At 42.6% G+C, this 11789-nt stretch overlaps 1 protein-coding gene across 1 annotated transcript in view; it reads right to left on the bottom strand.

Moving 5' to 3' along the window:
• Nucleotides 1-2699: 2699 nt before the first annotated feature.
• The window catches only part of PUDP (pseudouridine 5'-phosphatase), a 156105-nt gene continuing 147015 nt past the window's right edge, over nt 2700-11789 (bottom strand). Inside the window, exon 4 of the mRNA XM_054008260.1 lies at nt 2700-4294. Coding sequence (XP_053864235.1) covers nt 4118-4294 — 177 coding nt within the window. The 3' untranslated portion in view covers nt 2700-4117. The remainder of the gene's footprint in view (nt 4295-11789) is intronic.

Below are 11789 nucleotides of genomic sequence, written 5' to 3'. Positions count from 1 at the left end.
TTTGTCTGGCCCAGTTTGAAGGATTACAGTTAGGAGAAATTATCTCATTTGATAGAAGCCTAATATGGCACAAACAGTGCTAACAACATTTGCAGGTGACACAAAGTTGGGAGGTATTGCCAATACAAAGGAGGACCAGAATATCATATAAGAAGATTGGACGAACTTGAAAAGTGGAATAATAGAAATGGGATGAAATTTTATAGTGCAAAGTGCAAGGTCATGCACCTAGGGACTAACAAAAACAATTTTTGCTATAAACCGGGGACTTAGTTGGAAGTGACACAGTAGGAGAAAGACCTGGGTGTACTGGCTGATCACAGGATGACTATGAGCAGTCAATGTGATGTGTCCGTGAAAAAGGCTAATGCAATCCTAGCTAATGCACCAGACGAGGTATTTCCAGAAGAGACAGGGAAGTGTTAGTACCATTATACAAGGTGCTGGTGAGATTTCATCTGGAATATTGTATGCAATTCTGGTCTCCCATGTTTAAAAAAGATGAATTCAAACTGGAACAGGTGCAGCGAAGGACTACTAGGATGATCAGAAGAATGGAAAACCTATCTTATGAGAGGAGATTCAAAGGGCATAGGTTGTTTAGCCTAACCACAAGAAGGCTGTGGGGAGATATGATTGCTCTCTATAAATACATTAGAGGGATAAATACTAGGGAAGGGGAGGAGTTATTTAAGCACCAATGTGGACACAAGAACAAATGGATATAAACTGTCCACCAACAAGTTTACGCTTGAAATTAGACAAAGGTTTGTAAGCATCAGAGGAGTGAAGTTCTGGAATAGCCTTCCAAGGGGAGCAGTGGGGACAAAAAAACTAACTGGCTTCAAGAATGAGCTTGATAAGTCTATGGAGGTATGATGAGACTGCCTACAATGATATGTAGCTGATGTGTGACTGCTGGAAGCAAATATCTCCAATGGCTGCTGACGGGACACTAGATAGGGAGGGCTCTGACTTACTACAGTAAATTCTTTACCAGGTGTCTGGCTGGTGGTCTTGCCCACATGCTCAGAGTCTAAATGATCACCATATTTAGGGTTGGGAAGGAATTTCCCACCCAGTCAGATTGGCAGGTTTTTTCCCTTCCTCTGCAGCATGGGACAAGAGTCACTTGCAGGTTTAAACTAGTGTAAATGGTGGATTCTCTGTAACTTGAAGTCTTTAAATCATTATTTGAGGGCTTCAGTAACTCAGCAGAGGTTAGGAGTCTATTACATGTGTGGGTGGGTGAGGTTCTGTGGCCTGCAACACGCAGGAGGTCAGACTAGGTGATCATGATGGTTCCTTCTGGCCTTAAAAATCTAGGAGTCTATGAGATTAAGTGTAATAAAAGATGGCTGTATTGAATGGGATTTACTGCTGGGTTAAGGGGAGTTTTCTGACTATGTTAATTTGCTCAGTAAAAGATGAAACCATTAACTATACCAGAATTGAAGGGAACAGAATTTATATCCATTTATAAGAACATAAAAATGGCCAGCCTTGGCCAGACCAATGGTTCTTCTAGCCCAATGTCCTGTCTTCCAACAGTGGCCAATACCAGATGCTTCAGAGGGAATGAACAGAACAGGACAATCACAAAGTGTTCCATCCCCTGTTGTCCAGTCTGAGCATCTGGCAGTTCGAGGCTTAGGGACACCCACAGCATGGGGTTGCATCCGTGACCATTTTGGGTAATAGCATGGGGTTGCATCCTGATTGAATATCCATTTTCCCACGGTGGCACTGCCAATGCACTTTTGTTTTGCCATAAATATCCAATATTTATCTAAGCGTATATGTCTTAAGAACGTATTTGTAATGCTTTGGTGAGAGGCCCTTTGGAACAACTTTGTAAATGTGACATGTGCCTTGATTTTTTTTTTTAAACTCCAAGTTCAATTAAATGTATACAGCACTTTGAAAAAGTTACTAATTACAACTTATTAGAGCTTGTTCTACCTAATAAGTTCCCAGTTGGAATTCAGCAATTATGAACTAAAGGGATCCCCAAAGGCACCTGTTTTACACTTGAAAGCTCAGAATTATTGCTGTATGGTAACACTTTCTGATATGCAACATTAGCCATGAAGGAACTGTGCAATAGCATTTCTGTTATCTTAAATGGCAACAGAAGAGGTAGAATTTACATTACTTTAGGTGGATTGTAGATACAATATAAATAGTCACTAGAACTTCACCACAGGGTTATACAAAATTATATGCAAAATAATATGACAGTAAACAATATTCACCCACCTGCACTTTCAGATCCTTGGAGGAAAGGCATTGCAGATGAAAAACTATTATTATTATTGTGCTTGACAATATTTTTCTGATACCATCCAATTAATAATCTACTGATAGTTTGCAATAGGATATTCTTAATTTTTAAGGTATTTAAATAGTGTACTCAGAGATACAGACTGTTTTAAATTTGCTTTCAAAAAGTGTAAACACATTTGGATTTGTTTTTCTTAGTAGAAAACCACAATTAAAAAAAATCCACGTGATAGCTTTAAGAATTTTAGCGAGTCTTCCAATGTTCTTTTATTTTTTGCTTTTTATTAAAAACAAATACAAACTAAAAGTGAGCTGCAGAAATGCTAGAAAAAGTATTTCACCTCTGAGTTCTTGTTTGAGTTACATTCTGTTATCTTAACAGTTCACTTATTAAAAAAAATGAACAAACAGCACTCTAATCATTCAACCATTTAATTTATTTTCACAGGCATAATAGAAGGAAACTTCTGATATTATTCACTGAAATAAAATACCTGTTTCTTATTTTCAACATTTTTTACATTCACTATTTTCATGGAAGAAGTTTTACTGTGATTACGAGAGTAATTTAGGATTTACCACAGCTAAAAGGTTATTTTTTTCCCCAAACTTAGAATGCAATCATTATCTCCATACAAGAGTAAAGATCTTTTAAACTAGTGTTTCCCAATCCAGGGACTGGGGCAAAGTAGTACAGGGAAGTCAAGACACAGAGGAGAAGAGCAGTAGGGAACAAGAATTTTAACAACCCTGGATATGTTCCACCGTACAAATTATACTTATTTGTTTGTTTATGGTAGCACTCACAATGGGCTTGATACTTTCCAAAAAGAAAATATAGTCACTTTCCTGAACAGCTCACAATCTAAAGATAGACAGAAACGGACTCGGGTTAGCAGGAATGAATATAACATATAGGGTAGCAACGATGGTGCTTGGCAAAATAAGATTAAGCTACAAAACAAACAAAAATATTACTTTTGGTATTAAATCAACAGAATTCTCTGTAAAAATGTAAAGAGTCTTCAGAAGGATTTAACTGCGGAGATGATAGGGGGCTTTGTGAAGGCTCATGAAGGCTAAAGGGGGCAGCATGAAAGAATGGAAAAAACACAGAAAGGTTTATGTGAGAAGCTGAAAATGGACAGACAAGGCTGGCATAGTTGGGGGAGCAAAATGAATGGGGAAGAGGCGATGTGACATGAGACGGGGGGATAAGTAGGGAGTAGTAGAGTTACAGAGGCTTACACAGAGTTCAGTGCCATTGAGCATATGGCCATAGGAAGCTGACAGTGGGTTCCCCCTCCACCCCATTCCAGAAAGGGGAAGTCACAAAAGAAGAGAACAAAAAAGAACAACATGAAAGTAAAACACCCAAAACCAAAAAATCCAACCAGAAGATAAGAACAGGAAAGACAAAGGGATAGGCAAAGGATAGGTGGTGGCAACTATGCCGCACAATGGTATAAGGGGACAACAGTCTTATATTGAGAACCATTGTTCTAAGCAGTCTGTTATTCAAGCAAACCCGAGCAAAAACCTCCACATGTTTGAAGCAGATTGTCTTTGCAGTTTTGCAGATGCACTGAGTGTACATGACATTATGCAGATGACAAGACTAGTAGAGGTGAAGGGTAGGCAAGAAGAAACATTCCTTCCACTTAGCACTGAAGAAGACAAACCAAGAGTATCCAGTGAAATTTAAAAGTAAATCATGAAAGACTTCACTGTATTATTTTGGAAAGAAAAATGAAAAATAGGTAATTTTTTACTCTAAATTTTCATTCCCTACCCCCCAATCTCCAACTAAGAACATGTTGGAATATATTAGTCCTTAGTCATATGGTGGTAAACCAAACAGTTCTGGTTCAAAGTCCTCCATAGAGTTCAGCACTAGATTTGCTTCCTTTGTAAGATCTTGATTCAAATTTTCATCTGGAATCATAACCACTTGCATCCCAGCTGCCAATGCTGCTTTCACTCCAAGTGGAGAATCTTCAAACACAAGACACTGAAAAATGAGAAAATAAAGACATAAAGGTTAAAATGTTGTAATTACTTGTATTATCATAAGAAAGGATGGCACATTATATATAGGATCATATGCAAAGTCACTTTCTTGAGTTGAGTAAATGAAGTATCTATAGGGCCTGATTGTGCACTACAGAAGTCAGTCAACAAAAAAACCAAATCAACCAACCAAACAAAAAAGCAAATACAGTACGGTACTGTGTTAAATGTAAACTACTAAAAAAATAAAGGGAAAGGTTTTGTTTTTTTTTTAAAGTGTTGACAAGGTAAGGAAACTTTCTGTGCTTGTTTCATTTAAATTAAGATGGTTAAAAGCAGCATTTGTCTTCAGCATAGTTAAGTTTCAAAGCTGTATTAAGTCAATGTTCATTTGTAAACTTTTGAAAGAACCATAACGTTTTGTTCAGAGTTACAAACATTTTAGAGTTACGAAAAACCTCCATTCCCGAGCTGTTTGTAATTCTGAGGTTCTACTGTAGCTATATTGTATTCTCTCAAACAACAAACACCACAAAATGTTGGACCAGATCCTCAGCTGAAGAGAGTTTTTTTACTGTGATAAGAAAATCTGTCCCACTGCCTTTAAGCATCATGAAGAAGTCCAATAAATTATGTTCTTGTTAAGAAGTAGTTGTTATATTCTTTTTCCAGGAAAGAAGGAATTGCTGCTTCTTGCAAAACACATAAGCACAAGTGAGTTCTGAGCACATTCAACATGCTTAGATGAAGTTTAGTGAGAAGAAAACTGTCAACACAGCTTGTCTGGATACCTGTGAGCTCTCTTAGGTTCAAGAACTGTTGCAGTTTTGGCCCATATTACTGCTTATAACAAATTGTGAACAAGTGATATTCAAAATGCATGAGCCACTTAATGTCTTTTCAGATGTGTTTTGTACTTAAAACAAGTGTTTTTTCATGGTTTTCAGTTTTTGGATAGCTGGGCTCCATTCAGAATATAGCAAACAATTTAGTAACAAAAAATGAATGCATGGCTTAGGAACTTAAATGCTGCGTCTTCTGCTTAATGGAGATCTCAATTAGAGACATAATGAAATGAAAACCATTAACTGGGGCCTGATACATAAAGCCACACCACATGAAATAATTTGTATCAATGAATGTCCATATCTGTGGTTTCAAAAGAATTCTGTTGTTAGTTTGTTCTATATTTAAACCTGAAACAATTAGTCATATCCTGACCCCACTGAAGTCAATGGTAAAACTCTCACTGATTTCAGTGAAGCCAGGGTTTCATCATATATTTGTAGCAATAATTTATCTGAATAAGCAGTATTAGTAAACAAAACAGTTAAGACTATTTGAAAGCTTTAGAAAACCGTTAGGAGCAGATAATATATGTGCATATCTTGTGCATCTAGAAAGGTTATTTGCATATATCTGTTTATTGCTCAGCAGAGATGTTCTAAAATTGATATTATAATCTCTATTTTAATGCAGAAAGGGTTTAGATGGGAGGAGAGGTCATTCAACTTGTGCAGTAACTGTGGTTCTTCGAGATGTGTCCCCCTATGAGTGTTCCACTTCAAGTATGCATGCGGCTCTTGACCCTTTGATCAGAGATTTTCTGTTAGCAGCGTCTGTTTGGCAAGCATGTGTGTCCTATGCCTCTTCAGGCTGGATACCAAGGCTATATATATACTCTCAGCTCCTTCTTCACCCAAACATCCCCCAAGGAGCAATTCGAAGCAGAGAGGAAGGAGGGCGGGTGGTGGAGAATCCATAGGGGACACATCTCGAAGAACTGCAGTTACAGCAGAAGGTGAATAACCACTTCTTCTTTGACTAGTATTCCTATGGCTGCACCACTTCACGTGACTTTCGAGCAGTATCCCCAGAATTCAAAACCAAGAGCAAAGAGCCACATCAGAACCAAGAGCCACATCAGACTTGACATCATGGAGCAGGGCGTAATGTTTAAAAAAAAGACAGTCACCTGTTCTATAACTGGTGTTCTTTGAGATGTGTTGCTCATGTCCATTCCATATTAGATGTGTGTGCTCGCCACATGAACCTATGATGGAAGTTTTTCCCTCAGTGGCACGTGCATGTCGCGGTATAAAGGGCTCTGCCAGCCCCCTTCACTCTCAGTTCCTTCTTGCCGGAAACTCCGATAGTGGGGAAGGAGGGCAGGTCATGAAATGGACATGAGCAACACAACTTGAAGAACACCAGTTACGGAAAAGGTAACTGTCTTTTCTTCTTCTAGTGCCTGCTCATGTCCATTCACTATTAGGTGACTCCCAAGCAGTACCAATGGAGGCGGGTAGAAGTTCATAGGCATATAGATTGCAGCACAGCTCTGCTGAACCCAGCGTCATCTCTGGTTTGCTGAGTGATGGCGTAATGCACTGTGAACATGTGAACTGAAGACCACGTCACAGCTCTGCAAATATCCAGGATGGGAATGTATGCCAGGAAGGCCGCCGAAAATGCCTGAGCTCTGGTCGAATGGGCCCTCACAGTTGGCAGTGGTGGGACCTTTGCCAACTGGTAACAGGTCCGGATGTAGGAGGTTATCCAGTTGGAAATTCTCTGCGAGGACACTAGAAGGCCCTTCATCCTATCTGCTGTAGGGATGAAAAGCTAGGTTGACCTGCAGAAGGGGTTGGTACGCTCCAGGTAAAACGCCAGGGGACGTCTGATGTCCAGCATGTGCAGCCTCCTTTCCTCACTAGTGGCATGTGGCAAAACACCAGGAGGAAGATGTCCTGATTGACATGGTAGGAGGACACCACCTTCGGCAGAAAGGCTGGATGGGTTCACAATTGAACTCTGTCCTTGTAGATCACAGTATATGGTGGCTCCTATGAAAGGGCTTCGATCTCTGACATTCATCTCATCGATGTTATCGTCACAAGGAAAGCGACTTTCCATGACAGGTGGGAAAGGGAGCAGGAGCCCATAGGTTTGAAGGGTGGGCCCATGAGCCTAGAGAGAACCAAGTTAAGGTCCCACTGTGGGACAGGAGCCCGAACTGGCGGGAAGAGTCTCTCGAGGCCTCTCTGGAATCTGACCAACATGTCATGGGAGAACACAGTCTGACTCTGGAACGGCGGGTGAAATGCGGAGATAGCCATCAGGTGCATCCTGATGGAAGAGAGGGCCAGTCCCTGGTTCTTAAGATGGAGCAGGTACTCCAGGATGGATTGTAAGGAGGAGTGCAACAGAGAGATAACATGCTCAGATGCCCAGTGGGAGAACCTCGTTCACTTGGCCAGGTAGGTTGCTCTAGTGGATGGCTACCTGCTTTCCAAGAGGACTTGTTGGACCTCATTAGAGCAGGCCCGTTCCTCTGCATTCAACCACACAGCATCTACGGCATGAGGTGGAGGGAGATAAGGATGGGGTGCAGGAGGTGGCTATGGTCTTGTGAGAACAGATCCGGCTGGTTGGAAGGGGTCAAGGGGTGGTCGTTGCCAGGTCCATTAGCGTGCCAAACCAATGCCGGCACGGCCACACCGGGGCAATCATGATGACTTTGGCCTTGTCCCTCTTGATCTTTGACAGGACTCTGCTGATGAGCGAGATCAGCGGGAACGCAGGCATCAGAGCCCCCGACCATGATAGAAGGAAGGCATCGGGGAGAGAGTCCTTGCCCAGCCCCTGCAGGGAACAGAACTGATGACATTTCCTGTTCTATCTGGTGGCGAACAAGTCCACCTGGGGAGTTCCCCACCTCTGGAAGAGCATGTGGGCTACCTCTGGATGGAGCGACCACTCGTGGTGAGAGGAAAAGGACTTGCTGAGGCAATTTGCCAGCACATTCCTGACACCGGGAAGATGACAGGCCTCCAGATGGATTGCGTGCTTGATGCAGAAATCCCATAGACGGAGCGCCTCTTGACAGAGAGCCAACGAGCGCACTCCCCCTTGCCTGTAGATGTAGAACATAGAGGCCGTATTGTCTGTCAACACCCTAACCACTTTGCCTGACAGATGTGGCAGGAAGACTCTGCAGGCCAGGCAAACTGCTCTGAGCTCTCTGACATTTATGTGCAATGTCAGTTCCTCTGGTGACCACATACCTTGGGTCTGCAATGCACCTTGATGCACGCCCCAGCCAAGATCCCAGGCATCTCACCTCAGTTCGACTGAGGGGCATGGAATGTTGAATGGGACTCCGCCTAGGGCTGCCTTGGAGTCGGTCCACCATTGCAGAGAGGTACGTATCTCTGGCTGGACGATGGCGACCTTGTCCAGATGATCTCTGGACTGGGAATAGACCATCGACAGCCACTGCTGGAGAAGTCGCATGCTGAGTCTTGCATGGTGGATGACATATGTACAGGCTGCCATGTGACCGAGCAACTGGAGGCATACCTGGGCTGTGGTCAGAGGGACGTGGAGGTCTACCATCATCCGGAACCTGTTTTGAGGCAGGAAAGCTCTTGTGTAGGTGGAGTCGAGCACCATTCTGATGAACTCTATCCTTTGCACCGGAACTAATGTTTACTTCTTGTCATCCACCAACAGGCTCAGGGACCAGCATGTGATCTGCAGTATGCGATATCCCATTGGACTTGAGTCCTGGAGCCGCCTTTGACCAGCCAGTCGTTGAGATACAGGTATATCTGAATACTCCGATACCTGAGGTAACCTGCTACCACTGATATGCACTTGGGAAACACCCTCGGTGCTGTCACTAGGCCGAAAGGGAGGACCGCAAATGGGTAGTGGTCTGATACCTCTGTGAAGCATAGGAAGTGTGTCTGTCCTTGGAAGATTGCTATATGAAAGTACGCGTCCTTCAAGTCGAGGGGGGCATACCAGTCTCCTGGATCCAGGGAGGGGATGATGGAAGCCAGGGAGACCTTGCGGAATGTCAATGCCCTCCTCCAGGATTGCCAAAAACTCCTTCCTGGTGTCCTCGTGAAATCTATCCTCGAACTTGGCCATGGCTTGCCACATATTGAAGTCATAGCTTCCAAGGAGAGCTTGGTGGTTGGTGACTCTCAACTGGAAGCTGGAGGAAGAATAAACTTTCCTCCCGAACGGATCTAGCCCCTTGGAGTCTTTATTTTTGGGGGTTGCTCCCGGCTGGCCTTGTCTTTCTCGTTTGTTAATGGCCACAACTACCAGGGAGCTTGGGGCTGTGTGAGTGTATAAGCATTCATGACCCTTCACTGGCACATAGTACTTTCACTCTGCCTTTTTTGAAATAGGGGGCAGGGAGGAGGGCGTATGCCACAAGGTGTTAATAATTGTAGATACCCCTTAGCTGGTACTGTAGAGCAGAGGACATTGAACAAGGAGTCCAATGGTTCCTCCAGCTCCTCAGCATAGATCCCCAAATTGGAGGCGACATGTTTCAATAGTTCCTGATACGCCTTAGCGTCATCTTGTGGAACTGGGAAGGGGGGCAGTAATCGCCTCATCAGGGGACAAGGAGAACGAGGCTAGTACTGTGGGCTCCACCGCCTCCGGTGGTAGTCCTAGGGGTCCAGGTGGACCTAAGGGGTTTCCTCTCCCAGGATGACTGTATCCGGAGGGGGGCGAGACACTGTGGCTAACGGTTTGTCCAAGGTCCCTGTCACTGATCTGGGCACTTGCCTGGGCTGGGTAAAACCACAGAGGTTCCAGGGGTACCAGGCCTCCTGCTTCCTGATCAATACCGAGACCTGGAACGGGAGCTGGATCAGCATGGTTGCCGGGAAGACCTCCCCAGATGAGGGGACCCATGGCGTGGCGACTCATACCAATGCTCCGACAGTCAGTGACTTTGTTCCTGGTACCATGCATCCAGCCCCACATGGAGGCCCTGAAGAAGGAGGCTGTTGCAAAGAAAATTGGCCATGAGGGACTGCTCAGCCCTGTTAAAGTTACGAACCAATGAGAATCAACCTTTCTTTAGGAAAATAACCATGTTTTGTATTTGTACTTTTTAGTTAAAACTGGTGATTTAAATCAAAGTTTCCTGCTTGCTGATTTAAATAATGATTAAAATTGGAGATTTAAATCACTGTGACATAAATCAATCTACCCAGGTCAAACAAAACCCTTTTGTCCTGCTTTCTTTTTAAAATACTAACTCCTTGTCCATCAATATGTCAGCAACCATTTGGAATCAGTCAAGGGAAAGTAAAAGATGCTTTCTGTCTTAGAGATTTGATGAGGCATGACTTAATTAATGACTTCCAGTGGGCAATGGAAGTGCTCTCTAACTTCTTATGTTAGTCTTCCTTTATATGTTCACAAAATTTTCTTAATTTGTTTTTCATTGCAGTTTGAGGACTAATATTTTCAATCTGTTGATCATTATCATTATGTATAAAGAAATGTCTGGCTAATGTTGTGAAGCATGGAACAACTGCTGTCAAAACGTGGAGCACAGTCCCGCCTGTGGGTTTGGTTGTTAACAGTATACTTAGTTTGTGGCATATATCCATGTCTCTAAGCTCTCAATGCATTCTGAAAGCAGAAAAAGCACAAATCTGACACACACTGCCTTTTTAAAGAGTAAGCTTAAATGTAGAACAAAACAAACATTTTTTAATCCATACTATACATAGAAACATACTTCACTAGTCTGGCTTGCCTTATTGGCTTCCATGATGTCACTAAGCTTGTGTATGAGAGAAGCAGATGATTATGGAAGGTAATATGCATAATGGAAAAGCTTAACTAATTCCCTGGAACTAGAGGCAATTAAAACTCTTAATTACCAAAGAAGCCAGGCAAATGACCCATAATTATGATGGCTTTAATGTTACAGGAAATAAATGCACCAGTTCTTCCTTCTGCTTTACTTGCTACTGACATCTATTGTCAGCAGCATGGCAAAATTTTTACTGAATGATAAAGGCTTACGGAGGTTACATACAGAATGGGATTAACAACTGTGGTGCATAGCGATGGCATAAACTATTCACTGCCTAGGCCCACCCATGCAGGGGACTGGACTAGAAGACCTCTTGAGGTCCCTTCCAGTCCTATAATTCTATGTGCTAAATGCAGAGATATGAAAGTAGCCAAGTTCTTCAGTGTTTTGCATGAATATTGCAATGTCAGTATCCCTCCAACAAAGAGATGTGATTATACAGCTTTTGGTTGGCAGTTTCTACATCCTTTCCCCCTCACTCCATCTTGTTCTGAATGCAGTGTTCAGTACAGCTGCTATGACATGTCTCAGAGAGGAATATTGTTGACAGTGTTGCCTTAAGACAGTTTTGACTTTGGCAGTAAACCAGATGGCTAGAAGAAAATAAAAAAATAAAACACTACATTTAATTCTTTGACACCACATATGCAGTTAATAATTTCAACAAGGAAACAAACTACCAGCAACAAAAAACAAACCATCAAACAAGAGGCCCTAATGCGCACACATTTTTTCTGAGAAAGTGAGGTAAACATCCTAGTAAGGATGAAAGTAAGGACTTTCAGTTAGGACCCTAGGTTAATACAAACATGAGTAATATATAGCAGGAGCACTCCAATCTCTATACAATAGACAA

The sequence above is a fragment of the Malaclemys terrapin genome, chromosome 1 (genome assembly GCF_027887155.1).
Source record: "Malaclemys terrapin pileata isolate rMalTer1 chromosome 1, rMalTer1.hap1, whole genome shotgun sequence".
In the NCBI taxonomy this organism is placed as follows: Eukaryota; Metazoa; Chordata; order Testudines; family Emydidae; genus Malaclemys; species Malaclemys terrapin.
This window is presented reverse-complemented; position numbering and strand designations above follow the sequence as displayed.